The sequence below is a fragment of the Notolepis coatsorum genome, assembly GCF_963971535.1.
Source record: "Notolepis coatsorum genome assembly, chromosome: 19".
NCBI classification, from domain to species: domain Eukaryota; kingdom Metazoa; phylum Chordata; class Actinopteri; order Aulopiformes; family Paralepididae; genus Notolepis; species Notolepis coatsorum.
This window is the reverse complement of record NC_140183.1, coordinates 87,155,031-87,180,917: the sequence shown is the minus strand read 5'-3', so window position 1 is coordinate 87,180,917 and position 25,887 is coordinate 87,155,031. Positions and strand designations below refer to the sequence as shown.

Sequence of the window (25,887 nt, the reverse complement as noted above, 5' to 3'; positions counted from 1 at the left end):
TCCAACAAAAAGCATCAATTGTCAAATAATATTGATCACATTAACTAGACTAGATGTTTTTGAGGAAATTAGAAAGGGAACAACAACTTAACCCTTGTGTCTGATCAGATTCTTATTTTTTTGATAACTTTGCAGTGATTATGTTTGTAGCCAATATATGTGGCAAAGGTGTGTAATCTTTGAATTATCTTTGAATTATTTTGACTTTCTCTTTCATAAATTGTTTATTCAACTTCAGCCCCAATCATAACCACCACATGTTGTTTTTTGTAATGTCAGATTTAACAACTCCTTTCAGAAAAGTGGGAGTATTTCATTTTTAATCTGAAGTTGAATAAAATATTTATGGAAAAGAAGTGGGAAATTATTTCAACATATAATCTTTTTATGGCGTTTTTCAATTTAGTCCCCTAATATGGTAAGAGTATAACACTTTAGTTTTCAGACACAAGGGTTAAATTATTTATTTGTTTCTTGGCAGATTTAACATTGGGCTTTTGACAGGGGAGATGATGCATTGGTAACGTTAGCTAGCTAACATCCACATGTTTATTTTTATCACTGACTAACCTGCTGGTTCCTTGACCTTGGTGCAAGAAAACATTTGATAAATGTTGCCAGATTTAGCAGAATCTCCTGTAAGGGCCTTTCTTTTTCTTTGTTTTATCCCTCTCTCCTCCACCCTTTTTCTTTCTTCCACTGTCCATCTTGACATCAACGTTAACACTTTAATCGCCGTTGACGCTGGAACACGTCATTCCCCGCCATGCTCATTCTGCCGAAGACGCGGGACAGCGTCTTTGATATCAATATTTCAAAAATCTGTGATCGAAATCATATTTCTCCCCCGGAGACATGAGATGTACTGGTGAGCCCCTATCAACTCTCTAACGGTTCAAGAGCGCCATCTGGTGGCCGATCGGCGGATCGCCCAGGGAAGAAACAGGAAGTGGAAGCTGGTGCTCATTTCAATTTGGTCCGATCACTCGTAATAGTCCCAGGACTCGAGCTGATCACGACGGATAGTGATCCGTTACCAATAACTCGATAAACAACATGATTTGGACGTATATACTATTATACAACCCAATCCCAATCCCCTTCCTGGTCGCTGCGCACTTACCCCCCACAGTCGGTCTGGGAGAGTGGAGGCTACCACGTGCTTCCTCCGACACACGTCCAGCCAATCAACCGCCTCTTTTCACCTGGCAGCGCGGATTCTCACTGAGAGGGCGTAGCGTGTGGAAGGATCACACTATCCCACTTAGATCCTATCCGCGCTTATTTTGTAATGTCTTCTATACTAACTGCTCTAATGATCATATCACCCACACTAGATGAATGATATAACGTTGCCCACGGAATTATAAACGACCCCCCCCCCATCCGGTCATCATCATATCTCGCACAGATTCCTACCAAACTGTATTTGATCATCAATATAATGCATTTAGGGCTATAAAAAAAAGTTCTGGAGAAAGCTGCAGAAAACGATAAAAACATACTTATACTTTAGACCGTATTTTAGTATGAATATGTGAATGAAAAAGTATAACGTTGCTACACCCTGAACAATAGATATAAGACGTTGAATGGGCCATAGTAATGTCAATTTAGCAATAAAATTTAAAAAGTTATAGCCCTGCAAAGAAGGGGAACTTCTCCATGTTAAATAGGGCTGGCGAGGGATGGTAAATTATGAATTTAACCCCGGCGATCAAAGTGTTAATTGACTTTCGCTCTACTGTATCTCTCCCGAGTCCCTCACTACCTAGCGCAGGGCTATTCAACTGGCGGCCCGCGGGCCAGATCCGGCCCGCGGGATGATTCTGACCGGCCCGCCAAAGATTACATGATAATAAAAAAAAAAAAAAAAAAAAAATTTTTTTTTACTTTTTTCTTTTCATGTCAACGTTAACACGCACAATTTAGCCAAAAGTCACTCAATTAATGACAGATTTCATTGATAAATTGAGGGAAAACTTTGCAAGTCGATTTGATGAATTTGACATGTCCAGAGAATTGATGCATTTTGTGAGCAACCCATTTGCCAATGTAGCTGCTATTTCCACAAAAGGACAAGAGTTCCTTGCATCACTTCACATTGATGAAGGTCTCCTGCTACTTGAAATAATTGACATGCAAGCATCATCTGCTCTGAAGCAGGCACTTGAGAATGAATCCACCACAACATTTTGGATAAAGTGTATTCATGTCAAGACATTCCCCAAAATAAAAACGCTGGCAATATCTGTGCTAACAATGTTTGGCTCAACATACACCTGTGAATCCAGTTTCTCTCACATGAATGCCATTAAAACAAGCAACGTGCCTCCTTGACAAATTAGCATTTGCATCACTGTTTGCGGGTAGCCCTCACTTCCTATGAACCCTCTTTCTCTGCCATTGCCCAGTCAAAGAAGTGCAATCGCTCTCATTAGATGTGTGTATGCAGGGGCGTAGCTGGGGGGGGGGGGGGGCACTGGGGGGGGGGGGGGGCCCATTTTTTTTTTTTTTTCTTTTTACTAGACATCACTCACGTGTATTATTGATGCTCTCATTGATACTATGGTTGTTTCTGAAGTGTGTGTGTGTGTGTGTGTGTGTGTGTGTGTGTGAGATATATAGAGAGAGAGGGGGGCTTTGGTAGACTATTGCATTGGTCCATTCATTGAAGATGAACGCAATGCGACATCCTTTACTAGGCTCACCCACCAACAGTGCAGGTGCTGAACTGCTGATCCGAATGTATAGGTAAAAACCATATTATGCGTTTTCATCAATAAAAAAATGGCCAAAGAAAATTCCGCTCGCGTGCTTACGCGCGCTCGCATTCACTGGGGGCCTACAAATAAATTCTTTCATGGGGCCCAGAATCTGGAGCTACACCCCTGTGTGTATGTAGGCTAGGCCTGTCTGCCCCCCACCCCCCTGATGTTTGAGAGTTAAGAGTGGACAATAAGTGCTAATAAGATGCTGTGATTTGCTGTTGTTGCACAGACATGAAGCACTTTTTCATAAGCTCAGCTGCACTATAATGTGTTTTTTTGTTCAAGTGTTGATGTTAGAATGTTCAGATGCACATCATGCACTTGTTTGTTTTTTATTTTATTTTTATATTGAAATGTTGAAGAGGAGATGTTGCAGTTGTTGCACAGTCATAAACGAAGCACTTTTTGCAGGAGATGTTGCAGATGTGGTACATAAATGAAGCACTTTTTTTGAAAAGTATACTACTTTTGCAATGTAGTTAAATAAAAGTTGTGAAAATGTGGTTGCTTGTTGTGTCAAGTGTACATATATTCATAGCACGGGGAGGCGCCGTGGCAGTCCGGCCCCTGGCCCCTTGGGTTTCTGACAATGTGGCCCCCTGAACAATTTAGTTGAATAGCCCTGTCCTAGCGCATTGCCTGGCTGTTATTCTGCATCTGAGTGCCATCTGCCATTCCATTCGCCGCCTCCGCTGTCAATCAGTTGTATCGCCTGGTCCCGCCTCCACCAATCACAAGCGGCAGCACGTGATACGCCCTTTTTCACTATCCAGAAATAGCTCAATTGGCAGCGCTGCATTGGTGTGGATCCTACCGTCCGTTGCTGGCAAGTTCGATTCCCTTCAATTTTTTTTTTTTTTTTTTTAACGTGCATTCGTTCGCCGTTAAGTTTAGGCATGTTAACTTTAAGCATTGTTTCGGAGTTGGTTAAGGTTAGGCATTGTTTTCGGAGTTGGTTATGTTTAGGCGCTGTTAAGGAGCTGGTTAAGGTTAGAGTTTGTCTTAGAGAATGGCAATAGACAGCCTATTTCCGCGTTGCAGCACGAGGCAATAGACAGCCTATTTCCGCGCGACAGCTCTCAGCAGCCTCGTTGCGCGTCCTGAGGCTGCCGCGGGGCGTGGCCGCGCCTGTCACGTGCCTGTCGGGGCCAATCAGGCCTACCCAGGAAGTAACTTACAGTTGCGGAACAGTAACAGGCACCCAGGCCAACAATGTAAGGAGTATTGCACTAGATTTGTATAATGGCCTGTAAACATTGTTACTTTCCACATATCACATCTGATCCTGAAGTAGAATTGCATTGTTCTATTTTATATTTCTCTCAGCATCAGCATCAAGTCGTTTTGTTTGTTTTTGTTTTTCTGTATTGTGAAATGGAGGGGATTTATTGTTAGCCTAGTCTTTTTGAAGCTTCAAAAACGTTTTGTACCCATCGAAACCATGTCACTGGCCTAGTATTTGGTTGTAGGCCTACATACATACAATTTAATAATAATAATAAAAACAAAATTGCATAACGGGTGAAAACAGCATTGATTGAAAACTTTATTAACAGATTGCAGAATGGGTACAACAATACAGTAGGCCTACAGCTCAATACACACAATTGTTAAGGGGATCATGCAGACCAGAGAAAGACTTTCGTCTTGTTTACATCAGGGTCCCCCATGTATATGCATATTTGAGATTGTGTGATTCTCTTATGCATATTTGAGATTGTGTGATTCTCTTATGCATATTTGAGATTGTGTGATTATCTTAAAATCATTTGGCCAAAAGGGCAAGCGTGCAGCCGTGCACCCAAATGAAAGAATATATATATGAGCACTGACTGAGCAGAATTCAGGAATCAAATAGTTAAAAGCGCACCGGCTGTCTATCTGCGTATTTACGGTAGCTCCGCTTCAAACCCCGCAGCACTTGCTCCTCGCCTGCGGTCACTCCTTGTTGCCAGATAAGGAACTTCTCTAGACGACGACACACTGCATTTATCTTTTACTCGTCTGAGCTCTGCATTGTGTTTCTCTCCAATCAATTACATTTATTTCCTTGAACGTTTTTGACTGGCGTCTTCTTGGTCTCCTCCGGCACTGTATATTTGTTTTGCAGGATCCACGTCTGGATTCGCATTTTTGTGTTTTTGTTGGGGACCGTTATTACGAACACGGGAGCGCGTATATCCACCCTGCCACCGTATAAGACCTTTCCGTTTTAAATCCAGGCTATAACGGAAATAGTTACATCATCATCATCAGGTAATTGCGCACCGTTGCGCTTTGCGTCTATTTGCTCTATAGACTTTCCAAATAAACATTACGTGTGTATTCAGTCAGGCTATTCGTCCGTGTTCATGCCAGATCTGCAGCGTTTTAGTTTTCCGTACCATAGCATGAATACTCCATTGTTGGGGGCCAACGTGCTTCTCCAACAGCAGCACGAAGCACCCAGCCACCCGGACTCTCCATCAAACATCCTGCACCCCGACGCCGTTTTCGGTGGCCCGGACCCGGCGTCCTTTTTCCTGGGTGACCAGTCAGGAGGAGGACCGGGCCCTGGTGGTCTCCCATCATCACCATCATCACAAGCTGCGTTTCTACATCACAACCACCGCAACCATCACCTGCACCGCGCGGTGCTGCAGCCGCCTCCTGCTGCGATGGCCCTGCGAAACGATCTGGGGTCCAACATTAGTGTCCTGAAAACCCTCAATCTGAGGTTCCGATGCTTTCTGGCCAAAGTGCACGAACTAGAGCGAAGAAATAAGATTTTAGAGAAACAGCTGCAACAGGCGCTGGGTTCCAACAAGGGTTGTTGCGAGGGTGGAGGTTGCGAGAGCAGGACACATACCCAGGAGACGGGTGTACAGACGGGATTCGTTGGAACAATTCCTCTCAGGCCTGGCTCCCTCCCGTTCCACAACACAAACAACTCTGCCAGGAGGCCTACGACTCTCTTCACCCCATCACCAAATAATCCCAATTCGAACCCGATAATCACCATCAGCCAGTCGACTCCAACCGTGGACTCCCCGGGAGGTTCTAAAACTTTCTCTAGCACCAGTACCAGCTCTGGGACGTCCACCAACCCTCCGCCACGGTTCCTCCCTGGGACCATTTGGTCCTACAACCACACCCGCAAGTTCGGCTCTGGCGTGGAGCGCCTGACCAGCCCTGGCGTGTCCTGGGTGCACCCAGATGGAGTTGGGGTCCAGATTGACACTATCACCCCAGAGATAAGAGCTCTCTATAATGTCCTGGCTAAAGTCAAGAGAGAAAGAGATGAGTATAAACGCAGGTAAATAAAATGAACCTCATTATTATTATTATTATTATTATTATTATTATTATTATTATTATTATTATTATTATTATTATTATTATTATTATTATTATTATTATTATTATCATTATTCACAAAATAATTCCATGAAGATGCATTTAGCTTGACCACAATTTCACAAGCAAGAGTACAAAAGGCCCACAGTTTAGTAAAACTAAACAGGGCTTTTATTCTGGAGGGGTGACTGAAGCTTTAAGGCAGTAAAGAGTGTCAGAGAGCAGCTGTCTCCAACAAAGCCAACTCAGCACACAAGAAGGCTTGACCATCCATCACCCCCCAGGCACCCAACCCACCCCCCTCCACCACCACCGGACCTAGCCGCCGCAACAGCGCCCCAGCCCCAGCCCATGCAGCGCAAGCAGACTGTTGTGGCCTCCTCCTGTCTGTCTGTTCATGCCAGAGAAGGACTGTCTGACTGACCACAGTGGCAGGTGCCACTGGAAATATATCAAATGTTATCACACCTCAAGTGCTAAATAGAAGGGTCACACAGAGACATATAAAGACTTGGCAGAGTCATTCTGTCCATGATTCAGGAGCTTGTGACAAGTTGACTGTTACAGTAAAAACCCTTTCAGAGAGCAGGTCACGTCTTCAAATCTGTGTCAGGCATCCTATGGAGTTATAGTTGTGTTTTCTGTTGTCAATAACTATTCTACGGAGTTGCAGGCCTGATAGGATATATAGGACTTCTGCTCTGGGACATTCAGTGAACATCTTTGAATTCCCCTGTATTATTTCCAGTTGAACAGACATGTATTCTTCAGAGTGCTGACCACGGGAGGACAGAGGGCTCTTTGTGGATAAAAGATTGGGGGAACATAAGTGTCCCAAGAGACCGTGTGCAATGTGAGACATTATGCTGTGATTGTGTGTGTAGACTGAGAGAGTGGCTGACTTTGTTAACGGCTTGGCACCCTTCAACTCTTTGGAATAACGACAAGACACCCAGTACATGTATTGGAACTAGCCATTACCATTCACTCCATTTTAGGTGGAATAATGAACCCAAGAAGAGCTTTCATTCACTTGATTAGACTAATTGGTCGTGACTTTAGATTCAGATTAGATGAGTTTATTAGTTTGGTTAAGGGAGGACTGTTTCATTGGGTTAATGTTGAGCCAGGATGTGGAGGGGTGCCAAGGGCAAAGGCGCTATAGAAATGTAGCAAGTAAATAATGGTGTCTTATGTCAAGGTGTTCGTTAATATGTCTTATGATAATTGTCTTGTGTCAGGGTGTTCGTTAATACGTCTTATGTCAAGGTGTTCGTTAATACTGTATGTCTTATGATAGTTGTCTTATGTGGGATCCAAATAAACTTAAACTTATGTCAAGGTGTTCCATAATCTTGACATAAGGAAGTTATTTTTAAATAACTCTTCAGATATAAAACTAAATACGCCAATGTTATGAAAAGGCCATTATTTGCCCTACTTTGGGCAGCTCTGCTTCAAATACATGGAATTTCATCTCAATGCAGATGCCGGTCTCCCTGAAAGACAAGGATCTATAAGAGTGCACGATGCCCATAAGGACATCTCTGTTATTGCTGCAATGAGCCATTAAAATAATCTTTATTGATGGAATAAAGTCACCTTAGGGCAAAGCACTAGGGAGGAAAATCCACACATATTGTGAGTATTTGTTATCTTTTTTTAAATGTATATTATCCTCTTCCAGTCCATCCTTTCCACCCATCCGACCTTTGATCTTCCATTCAAGGAGGAGTGCTGGTCACTTCCTCCTCCTTTATCCTCTCTCAACCCCCCCCCCCTCTTGTCCTGCTCAACCCCCCCCCCTCTCTCTCCCCCACCCTCCCTTTCTCTCTCTTTCTCTCTTCCCCCCTCTCTCTCCACTGTCAGCTTCACCTTTGTGCTCTCACTCCCCACAATCTTCCCCCTCTTTCTCCCCCCCCTCCTCCTCTCTCACCCACACACTCCCTCTCTCTCCCCCTAGCTTTGCGCATCCCTCTCAACCTTAACACAGTATCTGCAATGCAGCAGTAGGCTGCGAGCTGGAGGGGGGGGGGGGTTGGCTTGCCTCTCACCTCACACACGCATACATTCTCCATGGCAAGAAACTCTTTTAGACATCGTTTGTTTCATATTTTATATCCCGAATGGGCTTGCCTCTGCCGCAGCATTCTGAATTTCAAACAGCAATTATATAAACGGACTCTGCAGTAGTGAGAGCATTAACCCCCGCGGGAGCCTGTGTTGTTGTACTGTGTCCCAGAGTCTGCCGTCATACCTCAGTTATAACACGCTCACTGTACAGGCTCTCAAATGGATTAAACCTCAGATTCATGGGCTCCTTCCTCTGAGGCGGATTCATCATAAAACAATCAAAACATCAAACAATTCAGCCAGTCGGTCCCACGTTCATTTAATCACTCAACTCATTCATTCACTCACTCACTCAACTCATTCATTCACTCACTCACGCACGCACTCACTCACTCACTCACTCACTCACTCACTCACTCACTCACTCACTCACTCACTCACTCACTCACTCACTCACTCACTCACTCACTCACTCACTCACTCACTCACTCACTCACTCACTCACTCACTCACTCACTCACTCACTCACTCACCAGGTAATCACTCGACTATGTTATGAGCATTTAGTAGAATGTCTGGATGACATTAAAGCAGAACTGTGTGAGGAGCATTTGAACCTCAGAAAAGTAGATTCCATTATTTATATTTCACAACATAATAAACGACTGCCCTTGAAGGAAAGCTGGGTCCCCGACACACACTAGGTCCCTGAAGCTAGAAATCTCCCTAGATTGTACTGTTGACATGTGCAGGGTCTGCAATATGGTGTACATTACATATTTACTCATTGTATTTACTCTAGGGTTACGTTTGGTTTACTCTGCAGACCAAGTTTTGGTGGATTGTTTAACTGGTTAATTATTTCCTTTTGCTGGTTGATCTGTGTGTGTGCTGCAGATGGGAGGAGGAATATACCATGAGGGTGGATCTGCAACAGAAGATCACAGACTTACAAGAGGTAAAACTGTGCATGTGTGTGTGTGTGTCCTTGTTTTCCTGTTACTGTGGGGACCAACATTTTCCTATCCTTATGGGGACTAGTTGGATCTCACAAGGACATGGGGCTAGGTTAGAGTTAGTTTACAGGTGCGTGTGTGTGTGTGTGTGTGTTTGTTTGTTTGTGTGTGTGTGTGTTTGTTTGTTTTTGTGGTTGTTTGTGTGTGTGTGAATGTGTGTGTGTATGTGTGCATGTGCGCGTGTGTGCGTGTATATGTTTGCAGGGCTGGAGACCTGCAGTGCAGTGTGTAGGATGCTGTGTTTGGGGTCTTGGCCCTTTACTGTTGACAGCTTTGACATTGGTCTGACTCATGAGAAACAGTAACTCAATTCCTGTGTGTGAAGCCACCTAATTTAATCTCACTGCTTACCTTAAGACTATGCATAAGCTAACCTATGAATAGCATACTTGTGCATACAGTAAACGTAGCTTAGCCACAGTAATAGAGGGGAAAGGGTGCTCTGTTAATAATGACAATGTTAAAAGCTTGTCAAATAGGACAGTTTCAGTATGGCTTGATATGGCTGTTTGGTTTGCGTGAATACTTTACCCAAGGCAGTTGTCCTTCCACGTTCGGTTTGCGCGCCCTGATTGGCCTCTCAGCGCCCAATCGCGTTAGCCCTACTATCGCAGCACTACTCGCTCAATATAGTACTATGCGCTGTGCTCTCTGTCTTAAGCGGAGCGGGGCTCTGCTGTGCTTACACTTGATGCAATACACGATACTAACTAACTAGAGAGATTAGCGTCACATAGCTGGCCTTTTTCTGAAAACCCAAGCACATATTGTTCCATAGCATATGCCTTCAGTTGATCATGACATCCTCTCTTACCTTGACAATTAAAAAGCCTCCATAATTTAGTAAATAAAGCTGTAGCCAGCCAGCTAGCATTGATGCTATTCAAAATGCTATCCACATTAGCTACATAGCTAACCAACTAAATACAATACAGTGGTATCCTGAGGTAACGTTAAATACAACGTTTGCTAGTCGAAATGACTGGACACACACAGGGACAAGTTAAACATCAATCAATAAATGTATTCCAACAGGTAATTTGAGCTGCTTGTGAGCCGAGGTCTTTCTCTCCTGTCCGTTGGAAACTAATGACGTTACGTTAGCTCGAAAAAGCACAGAGTAGTTAGGCGATATGCGATTGAGCGCTGAGAGGCCAATCAGGGCGCGCAAACCGAACGCGGAAGGACAACTGCCTTGGGTAAAGTATTCACACGTTTGGTTTAGATGACATTACACTGACAATATGATACGGTGAGTGTTTTAAACAAACACTCACCCTATTAACACTCACCTTAGACACTTTAACACTACATTATATTTATCTATTTATTAAAGAGATTTGCACTACATTCATCATACCTCATTTACATTTGCACCTTACCCTAAAGTTTTGTACCTCATTGTCTGCATTTGTACCTCACTGTTTACTCATTTTTACTCACTGTACTTAGATTGTACTTAGGCTGTACTTTAGATTGTATATTGTATTGTATATTCCTCTTTTACTTACTTTTTTACTTTATTTTTTACTTAAATGGTAAATGGCTGCATTTATATAGCGCTTTTATCCAAAGCGCTTTACAATTTGTTCCTCACATTTCACTCACACATTCACACACAGATGGTGGAGGCAACCATGCAAGGTGCCAACCTGCTCATCGGGAGCAATTAGGGGTTAAGTGTCTTGCTCAAGGACACTTCGACACGCTGCCTGAGAGGAGCGGGAATCGAACCGGGAACCTCCGGATTACCAGACGACTGCTCTACCTCCTGTCGCCCCCACTTAATTTTGTACTTACTTTCTTACTGTATGAAGCACACTCTCAGGGGCTCATACAGAACCAAGCATTTCACCGTAAAGTACATGTATTTTATTGTGACAAATAATAAACAAACTTGTACTTGAAACTTGAACAAGCACCACGTCGTACCCAGTGTTGACATTTCTTTATTGGGAATAACCCCTTGAGATGAACCATCTCGTTTTCAAAGGGGTCCGCAAAGACAAAATACAGAATTATAATATTTTGACAATCTTAAAGGGGACATGCATTGCTATTCCTTTCACTATTTGGGCAACTTTACACAATTCCTGTGAGTCTATGGAACACATCTGTAAAATTGTTTTCAAAAAAATTCATTGTTTTGTATTTTTAATCAATTACTCTAAAGCAGCATTTTTCCACATCAAGATTTCAAGCTGTTTTGGGCTGGGCTCTGCCCATAAGCGCTTTGAGTAACAGTCACCCACAGTCTGCACTGGCAGACAGAGAGAGACATAGAGAGATTGAGGGGGATACTAATTAATTTCGCAGCAGGGGGGCATAATCCCACGGGACAATGCATTGGTAACTTGTTTCAAATGACAATATATACCCCTGTGAATATTATTGTACGGATCGGAATAAGGGCGCGCGTGTGGGAGTCAAAGATATTTTGACAGTGATATGCGGAGAAGCCCCATCCCCACGCTGCGCGGTGTGTGTGTAAATGCGTGTGTTTCCCATTCCCTCTCTCTCTCTCCCTCTATTCTCTCTCTCTCTCTCTCTCTCTCTCTCTCTCTCTCTCTCTCTCGCTCGCTCGCTCGTTCTCTGCTGTCTCTGTCGGCACCCGCGCACGTCATCCCGTTTGAGGAAGTAATTCCACTCGCTCTGTTGTTGAACGAATTGTTGATTGTGGGCGGTGACTACAACCAGTGCCTTACTCACGTCAGCAAAACAGTCAAATCAGAACGGCTTAGTTGAGTGAGGGAGGATCTCGTGAACTGATGAGTCAAAATGAGAATTAGAGAAACAGACCCCATTGATATAAACCCCCATTGCTAGGAAACAATGCTAAACACTGGAAAAGGCCATTTATAAGACACGAGACCTTTAAAGCAAAAACAACAATAACAAATAAACAACACCAACCAAATAAAGAAATAAACTAACAGGACAAGGACAACAACAACAACAACAAAGGACAGCATAGTTTTAAACAATTTAAAAGATGATATTGAACGGATGTGGACAGTGGTGACGATGGTCTAGTATCATTGTACCACAGATTTTAATCCTGATTCCTGACTGCTGCTGCATCTCTGGAATAAGTCGTTCCTTGTCTTTCTCCACTGTTGCCTAGGAAACAAAACAAATGCCCATTTTTTAAATGAATGTAGGCTATAGCTTTTCTAAATGAATGTATATATATATATTGAATTTTTTGATCAAATATATATATATCCCCCCCCCCCCCCCCCCCCCCAACATGAAACAAAACATATCACAATACAATAATAATAATACATAAAAAGACTTCCCAGGACGATAACTTAACACCACATGTCAAGACAATAACTGAGACAGACTGTACAGCAGGGGTCTCAAACTCAATTTACCTGGGGGCCGCTGGAGGTAGAGTCTGGGTGAGGCTGGGCCGCATCAAATATTCCACAAAAAAAGGGTTTCAAGTATTCCAAAAAAAAGTACAACTGATCCAATCTTCTCAATCTTTAGCAATAACATTTCAGAACATGAACGGTTCTTCAGAACATAGGCTTCTCAGTGGTGTCAGTGGACTCATCCACAGCTATGGAAATGCACTGTGCATTTTTTTTTGTATTCTATCACAAAGCTGTTTAATCAAATCACCAGCCAGTATTTCAGTTATTCTGGTTGCTGTGCGATCTGAGGGGGATTTGCTTTTGTTTGCCTTCAAACATGGTCTCCATCACTTCAGTCATACATTATTATTATGTATGCATCAGAGAGAGAGAATGGCTTCTTGCCACTGAGTGAGGACTTGGTATCGGCGAGTACACGTAAATTCTAGCCTCCGATCCCATGACGTCATTTATCTCCTGCGGAGAGTGAGGGTTATAAAATGAACGTGTTTTAAAGTGTGATGCTGTTTGTCATTTTAACAGCAGATACACTTTCTTAAATTCCATTGTCCCCGACAGAGCGTGTGACGGGGAGCTCGGACGGGATGTGTTTTGCTTGGTGTTATTATAGCATTAGCTGAAAAGCTAGCTAGTTGGAACAACATCCGCTTTAACGTTACATCAAATCAGATGATTGCCTGTCCTTTCTCCAGGACCTGACACTGTCCGTCTATCAACAATAATGCACCCACGGTGAATCGTATTTAAGTCAAGTAGCTACTGACTAGCGTTAGCTGACTAACGTTATTAAATGTCAATGTGAAAACCCTGCAGGGAAGACGAGCTAGGTCAGCTAGCTTAGCTTGACAACGGTACCGTGGCTAAAGTTGGTGCTATTCATAATCCAGCAATAATGGCTGCAGACCTGCAAGCAAAGTACAGCAAGTTCCAAGTGCCAAAGGATAAGAGTCTGAGGCGGAGTCTCAAAAGAGAATGTTGAATATTTATTTTGCATCGAAAATCACAACATTCGAACGTTACTACTAGCCAGAGCCTCTGCGACTGCTACTAGCTTACAGACTGGGTAGAGAGTGCAACACCGTCTAATGTCCGTGCAGATCATTGGAGTAGGGTATATCTGCAGTGCCGCAGCCCCATAACACGTCCAACTGTCGCGCAACGACTCGGCAAACAGTTGCGCGCGGGCAGCATTAACACTAAACTTTGATGTCAAAGGGGTGCTCCAGTAGCACACCATGTACCGTGCTGTGTCGCGGAATACCGTGCTGCGTCACGGACCTGGTTGACTCCGAGTTCGATTCCCGGACTCGCCGTCATTTGCCGAATGTCTTCCCCTGCTCTCTCTCCCGTTTCACCCTACATCTGTCGGTCATACTTGACCAGAAAAGCGATAAACGCTAAAAAATTAAGTTTAAAAAAAAATACTTTGATGTCAAGTAGGGGGCCGCAAAATATTGCGGCCCGCGGGCCGCGAGTTTGAGACCCCTGCTGTACAGTGATCATCCTACATGGCCACTCGCTCGTTCTCTTCCCCCCCCGCTCACCCAAGGACCTCAACGTGAGTCACACTCACAATACATTATTCAGTAATCAAAAACAAAGATCAATATATATTTTCTAAATTAATGTATATATTTTTTTAATGAATGTATAGCTTTTCTAAATGAATGTATAGCTTTTCTAAATGAACGTATAGCTTTTTTAAATGAACATATAGCTTTTTTTAAATGAATGTATAGCTTTTCTAAATTAATGTATAGCTTTTCTAAATTAATGTGTAGCTTTTTATTTTTCTTTAGATTTATTTTTTAGCGTTTATCGCTTTTTTTCTACTGGGCAGTCCAGTAGAGAGAGAGAGAGAGAGAGAGAGAGAGAGAGAGGAAGAGCGGGAGACAGAGTGGGGGGGAAGACATTCGGCAAATGACGCCGGGTCCGGGAATCGAACCCGGGTCGGCCGTGCCGCGACGCAGCGCGTTATGTGGTGCGCCACTCGGGCGCCATGTGTAGCTTTTCTAAATTAATGTATAGCTTTTCTAAATTAATGTATAGCTTTTCTAAATGAATGTATAGCTTTTCTCTAAATGAATGTATAGCTTTTCTCTAAATGAATGTATAGCTTTTAAAAATGTATGTATAGCTTTAAAAAAAACGATGTATATCTTACTCTGAGAATCTTTGTCCTCATCGCAAAATGATGATCACATTGGTGCTTCTGTTTCCTTGTAACTTCACTGTATGACGTTTCTTAGAGTTCTTGTGTGTGTGTGTGCGCACATGTGTGTGTATGTGTGTATGCATGCATGTGTGCATATGTGCGTGTGTGCAATGCATGCGTGTGTATGTGTGTGTGTGTGTGTGTGTGTGTGCGTGCGTGTGTGCGTGTGTATGTGTGCATGTGCGTGTGTGCGTGTGTGTGTATGTGTGTGCACTCTTCTACCATGAATCTGACCATGACCCAGTTAGACAGCAGTATTATGGCCCCATCATGCTGCAGAGCCCCAGCTGAGACTGAAACAGGCCAATACAACAGATCCACATCTCATATGTACAAGAGAGAGTTATATCGTCCAACAAATCCAAATCTGCCCAACAGAGAAATTATGTATTGCGGATTAAAATGTTTCCTTATGTGTTGAGTCAAGAAAAAGGATTGACTTTGAAGCATTCATAGCTTAATGGCACTGCATTGTTTGGGTTGATCTCTTGGCACAAGTTAATCTTGGCCTAGAATGTTGCAGCTGTGTTTCTCTCTCTCTCTCTCTCTCTCTCTCTCTCTCTCTCTCTCTCTCTCTCTCTCTCTCTCTCTCTCTCTCTCTCTCTCTCTCTCTCTCTCTCTCTCTCTCTCTCTCTCTTTCTCTCTGGTAGTGTAGGGTTGAATAGTATCAAATTGATATACTGTATATTGATATCGCAATATGAAAATATGCAATACCCATATTGTGAAGTCTGCCTATTCTGAATGTCCTGAGACAGACATGTATTATTATTATTATTATTATTATTATTATTATTATTATTATTATTATTATTATTATTATTATTATTATTATTATTATTATTATTATTATTATTATTATTATTATTATTATTATTATTATTATTATTATTATTATTATTATTATTATTATTTTAAAATACACATTATAGCTTAAATTGAGAAGGGTTTGTCAGGAAAACCCAGAAACACTAGGCCTGTTTAAGACAAGCAGGTAAATGTATTCCCACAATATACTGAAAGAGGAAATGTGGATTCTAAACATAATAAAATGCAATCATATTTTGTCCATATCATTCATATTGTACATAGAGTGGCGTTCCCCACGGCTGTGTTTGTGTTTGCAGGATCTGCAGGAGAGTGAGGGCTGCCAGGATGAACTGACTGTCCGAGTGCAGCAGCTGAAGGCAGAGCTGGTTCTCTTCAAGGGCCTCATGAGTAATGTGAGTGTGAGTCTCTACCTCCATACTATATTACAACTCCTGTGTACTGTCTTGACCCTGTAGTAGTACACTGGCCACACATACTCCCAGTGTGAGAACAATATCCCAATCACTCTGAACAGCGATGAACTGGCCCTCTGCAGCTCAGTTAGTTGAATATGACACTAAACACAATTATAAATAACAGAATCCACAAAACGCTATATATAGTAGCATTATATAGTTGCATTATATGGTAGCATTATATAGTGGCATTATATACAGTGAGTATAGTATGTACATCCATCAAGATGTGACTCTTCAGGCCTGTTCTCATTTTGCGCCTCTGCCATTGTATTCTATGGAGAGGGTCAGAGCTGCCATTGTATTCTATGGAGAGGGTCAGAGCTGCCATTGTATTCTATGGAGACGGTCAGAGCTGCCATTGTATTCTATGGAGAGGGTCAGAGCTGCCATTGTATTCTATGGAGAGGGTCAGAGCTGCCATTGTATTCTATGGAGAGGGTCAGAGCTGCCATTGTATTCTATGGAGAGGGTCAGAGCTGCCATTGTATTCTATGGAGAGGGTCAGAGCTGCCATTGTATTCTATGGAGAGGGTCAGAGCTGCCATTGTATTCTATGGAGAGGGTCAGAGCTGCCATTGTATTCTATGGAGAGGGTCAGAGCTGCCATTGTATTCTATGGAGACGGTCAGAGCTGCCATTGTATTCTATGGAGAGGGTCAGAGCTGCCATTGTATTCTATGGAGACGGTCAGAGCTGCCATTGTATTCTATGGAGAGGGTCAGAGCTACGCGAGCGGCACGCAATGTGCTGTACGTTGCTTGAAAGTTTGAAGCTGACCTTTCAAATGCGCAACCAATGGCTTTACAGTAGGTTGTAGTCACTGGTCATTTCCAAAATGGAGATAAGTTAGCTTGCTTGATGAATTCACAATAGTCTAACCTTACATGATCTATTATCCTACTCCAATCAATTTAAGTTTCTTAAAGGGGCACTTCACCAAAAATCAATGATGATTTATTTTGACCATAATCTCACACACACTATATACAAAAACTATAAACATTCATTTAGTTTGACAGTTACATTTACATTTACATTTAGTAATTTAGCTGACGCTTTTATCCAAAGCGACTTACAAGGTCTGTACGACAAGTCATCAGGAAGGAAGGGCACAACTCTATCAGCTGAGTAACAATGTTCATCAAAGTGTTGTGTGCTACAGTGTAGGTTAGTATATTAGGACAAGTGCGTGACAATAAGGTTAGTTAGGGTTAGATATCTTTTTTATTTTATTTGACTAGTTACTGAGAGTAAATGAGTTTGAATATGGCCATGAGTGATGTAATCGCAGACATTGAATCCTTGTGTTGTGTTAATTACAGCTCAATGAAATTATAAGGTAGCAGTCCCTATAAGACAAGGTATTGCTATTTCTTCATCTACATCATTTCATGGAGCTGTAATTAACACAACACAAGGATGCAATGTCTCTGTTGACATCACTAGTGGCCATATCGAATAATTTGCTCTCAATGAGTTTTTGGATGTGTCTGAGATTACGTGCAAAATAAATCAGCATTGTTTTTTTTTTTGGTGGTCACACACCTCATCCCCTCCCTCTCTCTGAGGTAGAACCTATCAGACCTGGACAGTAAGATTCAGGAGAAGGCCATGAAGGTGGACATGGACATCTGTCGCAGGATTGACATCACCGCTCGTCTCTGTGACGTAGCCCAGCAGAGGAACTGTGACATGTACCAGGTGTAGTACGCCAGGCTAAAAAAGCTTTTCATGAGACATCCAGCGCCATTGACCATATTCACACGTGGCCATTCTGATCTTATGTCATGCTCAGGCGGGAACAGAGTGGAAAGAAATCCCAACCTGAGCATGACATAAGATCAGAATGGCCGCCATGTGAATATGGTCGATACCTGTATGTATTCTTGCGCTGTCCTCGACTAAAGCAATTATTATTTGACTAATTGTCATGGGACTTGACTTTCGATTACTTGATTTATTCGATAGATCTGTGAAATGGTTTCCCCACATTTCCCACACGCAGGAGGACCTTTTTAAATCTAGTACTTAGGAGAGATGTGTACGAGATAGTACACGATTTGCACTAGCATTTGTTTCTATATAAAGTCATAATTGGAGATTGTCCAAATTACATTACTTCATTATTGGAATGGACACAAACAAACGATTGGCTTAAAGCTTAAAGTTTGTACTGAATTTGGTAGATCAGCTTTTAGCCTCTGTGCTCCTGAATCGCCCTACATGGGACATTTAAAACACCAAAAATGTGAAAAAGAAATTTTGAAACAATAAATGAGATGCACTAGAGTCCATGGGTCGGTTTAGAGCGCTGGTGACCAATTGATTATGTGATTGTCATCACTCGACAACATTGAAAATGAGGGCTGCCCCTCAATGTAATTTAGAGTCTAAATAAAGATAGAATGAATGAATGAATGAATTACTGTACCGGTGTAAGTATAGACTTCCAGTATTACTCTATTCTTGTACATGTTATAAATACCCATTTTCCAATGATGATGTTCTGGGATGTTCAACACAACCTGAACATTCATTGAAAGTGTTTTTCTCCCCTCTTCCTGCACACGTTCCTTGGGAGCTTGTAGGTTTTCATTACGTCTCCCCAGAGCCAGAGCTGCCAAAGAGCTTTCTCTCTTTTTAGTCTCTCTAGTTAAAGACCCCTCTCCTTCCTAGTCAATCACAGAAAAGTATACTAAATTGAATTTCAAATAGTCTAAACTTCCAGGCACCCACTGCACGTTCTCCCGTGTTTGCGTGGGTTTTCTCTGGGTACTCTGGGTTCGTCCCACACCAGAAAACATGTATGTTATGTTTCCTGCCATTGCCCTTGACCAAGGTACTGGCATTAGACAGCTACAGTTGGTCCCCTGGGCGCCACACTGTGTGTGGCTGCCCCACTGCTCCTAAATAGTTTTTTTTTTATTTATCCTTTATTTATCCAGGAATGTCCCATTGAGATACAAGATCTCTTCTTCCAGGGAGTTAGGATGGGTCAAATACAGAGGATGAATTACAGGGGATTAACAAGATACAAGACAAGATACAAGTTCAAGTTCAAGTTCAAGTTTGTTTTTATTTGTCACATATAAGGACATGTACTTTACAGTGAAATGCTTGGTTCTGTATGAGCCCCTGAGAATGTGCTTCATACAGTAAACAAGTAAGTAAAAGAGGAATAACACTATACAATTGAATATACAATATACAATACAATATACAAACAAAAGTACAACCTAAGTACAATCTAAGTACAATGAGTAAAAATGCAGACAATGAGGTACAAATGCAGACAATCAGGTGCAAAAACTTTAAGGCAAGGTGCAAATGCAAATGAGGTATGCATGTAGTGCAAATCTCTTTAATAAATAGATACATAAAATGTAGTGTTAAAGTGTCTAAAATGAGTGTTTGTTTAAAGTGAGTGTGCATGTGGATGTGTGTGCAATGAGTGTAGATGGATGGGTTGATGGTGTTACATAGAGTCATTGGGCCTCATTCAACAATATTCTCTTATTATTTTTCTTATATTCTTGCTTATCTGTTAAGAGAACAATAAGAAAAGCCACCGCCACATTCATCAAGCCGTTCTTAACGTCGAAATCGGTTCTTACCCTGGTCTGTTGAATGATGAATCCCACTCATTCTTAAATTCAGACGTGCGCAGCACATGGGCTATGGCATCCTCTGTGGACCTGTTGGGGCGGTATGCAAATAGCAGGGGGTCCAAGGTGTTGGGGAGTGAGGAACAGATGTAGCCCTTCACTAGCTTCTCAAAGCACTGCTCTCACCTCCTACACCACTCACCTACACCACTCACCATCTACACCTACAGCTACAGCTCTCACCTCCTACACCACTCACCTACACCACTCACCATCTACACCTACAGCTACAGCTCTCACCTCCTACACCACTCACCTACACCACTCACCATCTACACCTACAGCTACAGCTCTCACCTCCTACACCACTCACCTACACCACTCACCATCTACACCTACAGCTACAGCTCTCACCTCCTACACCACTCACCTACACCACTCACCATCTACACCTACAGCTACAGCTCTCACCTCCTACACCACTCACCTACACCACTCACCATCTACACCTACAGCTACAGCTCTCACCTCCTACACCACTCACCTACACCACTCACCATCTACACCTACAGCTACAGCTACAAGATACCTTTATTGCCACACAACCAGGTTGGTGGTATTTGTGATGGGTACAGAGTGTATTGAAGCTCTGGATATACAGTACATAAAACTGGAACATGGATACATTTACCCCCCCCCCCCCCTCCCAGCAATAGATACATAATACAGCACAACATGACACAATACATACATAAATAAATACAGCACAGCACGACACAGCACAACATAACACACGGAAGAGTCTAGTCCATCAGGTCAGGAGCTTGGTTAGTGTAGGGGCGGAAGGGAGAGGGGGGGGCCAAGGGAGTTCAGGGTCCAAATGGCGGTAACAACTTGAATCCCACAACTGTTACTAGTCAGATGGAAAACAAACACTAAAACTACACTATCTGAACCAGGTGTGCATGGAAATAGCCTTGACTAAGTTGTTTGGTCTCTTAAGCTGAACGTTGCATGTAATTCTGACTGAATCTTCAATACCCAGCCATCGTTCAACTGTCATCCTCGAAGACAAACCCCTTCATCGTTTAACGGGAGCGAGGGAGACGAGCCAATCAGCACCTCTGAGAGCGACGGGGGCATGCCCAGAGATGGGGAGCTCTGTGGATCATCAGCCAATCAGATCAACGAGGAGATGCAGAGGATGCTGAACCAGCTGTAAGTGCACTAACTTTCTGTATAGCGCCAGTTGCACGGATGTGGATTGATTAAGCCTTGTTTTAGATTTAAAAGTTACTTTCAGTGAGGATCTCCCATTAATGAACAATGATACATAGCACTGCTAGCTTCAAAGAGGGAGCTGCTGTTTGTTTGTGTACCATCTGGGATAATAAAGTGACTGGACTGAGCTGAGGATGTAGAGTTAATGTGTCCATGTAAAGAACAGGATTAACACACATAGGCACATGAGTCACTACTCTACATCTAGGACAACAATGTAGAAAGAGCCGAAAACAACACTGTTGGAAGCTTTGAAGCAAAATACACACACACACACACACACACACACACACACACACACACACACACACACACACACACACACACACACACACACACACACACACACACACACACACACACACACACACACACACACACACACACACACACACACACACGGAGAGGGAGACACACAGAAAGCCAATGCGTTTGAGTCAACAAAGCACACACAGCTCCTGATAGGGTTAAATATTACGGCACCATGCTTTTTTTTTTTTTTTTTAATCCATGCCCTCTGATTTTTAATCGGTACCCTCAAATGATGAATCCATGCCCTGTGATTTGTAATCCGTACCCTCACATTATGATTTGTAATTCATTGCAATCCATTGAAGCCAAGGGCTACAGAACACTGAGAGCGGCCGTCATTGCAATTATCTTTATCCCATTATGTTGACATCACAATAACAATTGGCTAATCATGTGTGTTTGTGTTATGTGCATATGTGTTGGGACATGTTTGTTGCAGGCGGGAATGTGAGTTTGAGGATGACTGTGATAGCCTGGCGTGGGAGGAGACTGAGGAGACCCTTCTGCTCTGGGAGGATTTCCCTGGATGTAGTCCTCCCGACACCACCCACCAGCCAGGACAGGTACGCACTGCTTTCCAAAGGGGTAGAAAAGTATAGTCGTTAAATCTAGCCTTAAAGTGGGAGTGGCCTTTAAGTTGCTGCCCAAACTGCCAGCTTACAGGTCCTAGAGACGGAACTTTAAATTCTCATATGAAAATTAACTATAATAAAACCTATTTGTAACTGAGGGGTACAATTCCCTGACTGTATTGATAAGTATGGTATCATTAAACCACTACCGCTTTATGTACTTTAACTACTGGCCACACAGTACATGATATAGATATGATGAACACTTTCCCACCTGATGAAACCAAGTCCACACAAATGTATCCGTCGAATCTTTAATATATAGCAAAGGGTATATACAACGTTCACGTAATGACATTTATGATTTGAATGCACTTGTAAGGCAAATGAGTATTCGTAGGCAAATCAACATTGAATGTCCAATCTCTGGTTACGCAGGAAGCAAGTATACAACCTGGTTCTTTAGGGAACTATAGCGATGGTACTTAATGATTATAGCTGGATACACTAAAGGGGGGTCCCGCTGGTTGTAAGTCAGTAGGGGGGGGGGGGGGGGGTTAGGAGAGCCGCTGGCGATATCCCATCTGGCCAACGATTTCTTGGGAGAATTCAGAGTGCTGAACACGGTGCCCACAGAACCTTGGTCCACAGATGAATACAGTTGGGCCCTCTTGTAGACGGTAGCTGCCGGTCCACAACGAAGAGACGTGAGGCGACCTCACTCGGGGTAGAGCGCCGTCTCACCTGGACTCCTCTCGGGGGGTAGTTCCAACACTCACCAGTGTTGGCTGTTATCCATGGCATAATCAAAGCACCCAAAGCAAGTAGATAATCCAAGCCGTGTAGGGCTCGCCGTCGTCCGGGTAAGGTAATCCAATGTGCAGGTCCACTCGTCCTGGCCCAGAACTCCTCGGATGAAAGCACCACACGTGGTCTGCCCAGCCTGGTTAAGACTCTAGATAACGCGAGGAAACAATGGGGGTACTGCTCACTGTATAACTCTAACCGAACGATGCACCATACATAATAGACTATTATTAACTTAATAGAAATACGTCCCACTCGACGGTATAGTGCCAACTATGACAATTCAACTATTAATCCACACGATGTCTCAATGCCATTCTGAGGCCAAGTTGACCATACTGCACCACACGTGTATCGTGGGTGAGGCTTAACGTCTTGCCACTAGGTTGGAGGGTAAAGAACTAAGGGCTAAGGGACTAAAAGAAAGTTCTACTTTACTTGCGCCATATATATATGCGCTGTGAACAAATAGTACCATTCGTATTTCGGCAGACGTATTCCTACGCGGAACCGGGGCTAGTAACGACATGTTCGTCGGCACGATTGAACTTGAACCAAGGGGCTTGGCTGCTGGCGCCAAGTTCTTGTCCAATGAGAGAATGAAACTATTATGGGCTGTTAGTAGACCAAAGGGATATTCAGTGTATATGTACAAGGAATATACAAGGATATCAAATGATATACAAATACTATTAAATATATATCCATAAATAAATATATATAGATTCGGTTTAATCTGATCCTTCACAACACTATTAGTATTGCTGTTTTCTTTTTTGTTTCGTACACACTACAGACTTTTACCACAGAAATACTGTAGCGATTTATAGTATTACTGTGGGGAGTTTCCATACACACTATTACCACAAAATTACTGTACTATTTCACCATAGCTTTTCTGTTAGAAATGATAGAAATGTATGGTGAATCACTATAATATTCCCGTGGTTTTTACCATAGAGTAATGGGTGTGTGCAAGAAACACAGGAAAATGTTTTGAGTATATATAATATACATATGTAAAATAAAATACATATATATTTCAGTGTATAATTCTATAGGTACTATAGGTAGCGTCTTTGAGCACCTGGAAAAGCGCTATAGTGAAATTGATGTATTATTATTATTATTATTTACTAAAGATTAGTACAAAATAACTAATCTAATCAGGGTTGGTGTAATAACATAAGGCTTCAGCCTACACCTTCTCGGTCAGTAACCTTTAATTTACTTTGATTTGTCACTGTTATTATGATTGTTATACAATGTGCATAAACAGAAGCTCAGTGTCTCTGTACATGACTGTGGGTCTTTACGCAGCGGTCGGCCATCTTAAGTCCCATTGGATCTGTAGCACACTGAGCTCCCGTTCTCTAGTTTTCCCTTATGAACTTACACCACTTCCCAGCTTCGACACTCATTGACCAGTACTATTTTAGTGTCGTCGTCGTTTGGTTATTTTTCTGTAATTAATTGCACAAAAGACAACATTATAAAAAATACTGTCACATTTTGTACTCAATGTAACCTCCCGGTGATATATATTTTTTTTGTCACTTTTGTCATATTTTTTGTCATTGTCAGTGTTGTCATGTCGGGCTTTTCACTGATGCTGTTGGAGCTCTGTGAGGCTGCCATGGCATGACTTGTTGTGTGGCATTACTCCACACACACACACACACACACACACACACACACACACACACACACACACACACACACACACACGCACATGCACACACACACACACACACACACACACACACACACACACACACACACACACACACACACACACACACACACACACACACACACACACACACACACACACGCACATGCACACACACACACACACACACACACACACACACACACACACACACAACACACAAACACACACACACACGCACTCACTCACACAGTGGTTTATTTGTGCGCTGGAGCAAGGCCAGCGGAATCGCATGTGCAGGCGGATTGGCAATTCTGTTGGCATAAAATAGTGCCCGCGCCTCCAACTGCACCTCCGTCCATTCAGACCAAGCCGTCTAGATGAAGGGTCATGGGAAACATCCGCCCAAAACAAACCATATTCAGGTAGTATGTTAGGCTTTGCATTTCTTCCCACTTTGAAGTAAACCCTTCAACGGAATTGAGCCTTTCGATCAGTTAATCACAAAGAGGTTTTTAAGCTTTATAATTGAATTCATGTGTGGATCAGAATTGGTCGTTACGCATTTCGTTACGCATGGAAACATCATGGTGACAGGGATTACATAACGGTTATTTGTTGGGTCAATGATTTGTCTTGAATATGATAAACTGAATGGAACAGGTTTAGGCTGTAGCTATATAGATGGAACACATCAGGTATGATACAAAATAAATGATCCATTCATTCATAATTGGATGACGGCAGGTTATATATAATATATGGACATTACATAAATAAACTTATTATATAGTGCCGCTGGACAGGGTTGGGCGATTAATCGAAATAAAATCGCGATCTCGATTCATAGACCTATGCAATCTCATTTCTAAATTATGACTATTTTTTTTATAAAAAAAATATATATATTTCTTTTTTACTTTTTACTTTTTTAAATGATGATGATTCTGACTTGAGTTCTTTTGTATGTTACAAGAGACTTTTAAGTTTAAGTCAAGCACTTTCATATATGTTATGTTGTCTGTTTAAGAAAGAGTGCAATAAATGATTTTATTGAAAAAATAAGAATCGTGTGAGAGAATCGTGATCTCAATTCTTAGAGAGAAAAATCGTGATTCACATTTGAGCAAGAATCGCCCCCCAGCCCTACCGCTGGATCTTTGGCCTTTATCAAGGCTTTTCTGAAAAGCAGAGTGCATTGTTTCTCAACCCAATTTCTAACCCAGACCACATCACCCCAGTCCTAAGACATTTAGATTTAGTGATTTACCTGGCGTTTTTATCCAAAGCGACTTACAATTTGTGTACAACAAGTCAGCAGGAAGAGTACACCGGCTAAGTGGTATTGTTTGCCTAGTGGTGCCGAATTTGAGTGCCTCACTTATTTGAGTGCATAGTAGTATAGACATAGTAGCATAGTAGGTAGTAGTATAGTCATAGTAGCATAGTAGGTAGTAGTATAGTCATAGTATCATAGTAGGTGGTAGGATAGACATAGTAGCATAGTAGGTAGTAGTATAGTCATAGTAGCATAGTAGGTAGTAGTATAGTC

The 25,887-nt window shown here is 42.4% G+C and overlaps 1 protein-coding gene across 1 annotated transcript in view; it reads left to right on the top strand.

Annotated features, from left to right (window-relative positions):
• Nucleotides 1-5,122: 5,122 nt before the first annotated feature.
• Nucleotides 5,123-25,887, top strand: part of iffo1b (intermediate filament family orphan 1b) — a gene marked incomplete at both ends in the record, with an annotated part of 25,716 nt that continues 4,951 nt past the window's right edge. Inside the window, 6 exons of the mRNA XM_084336762.1 lie at nucleotides 5,123-6,066; nucleotides 9,078-9,138; nucleotides 15,925-16,020; nucleotides 17,659-17,787; nucleotides 20,737-20,909; nucleotides 21,724-21,847. Of these exons, the coding sequence (XP_084192888.1) occupies nucleotides 5,123-6,066; nucleotides 9,078-9,138; nucleotides 15,925-16,020; nucleotides 17,659-17,787; nucleotides 20,737-20,909; nucleotides 21,724-21,847 (1,527 nt within the window). The remainder of the gene's footprint in view (nucleotides 6,067-9,077; nucleotides 9,139-15,924; nucleotides 16,021-17,658; nucleotides 17,788-20,736; nucleotides 20,910-21,723; nucleotides 21,848-25,887) is intronic.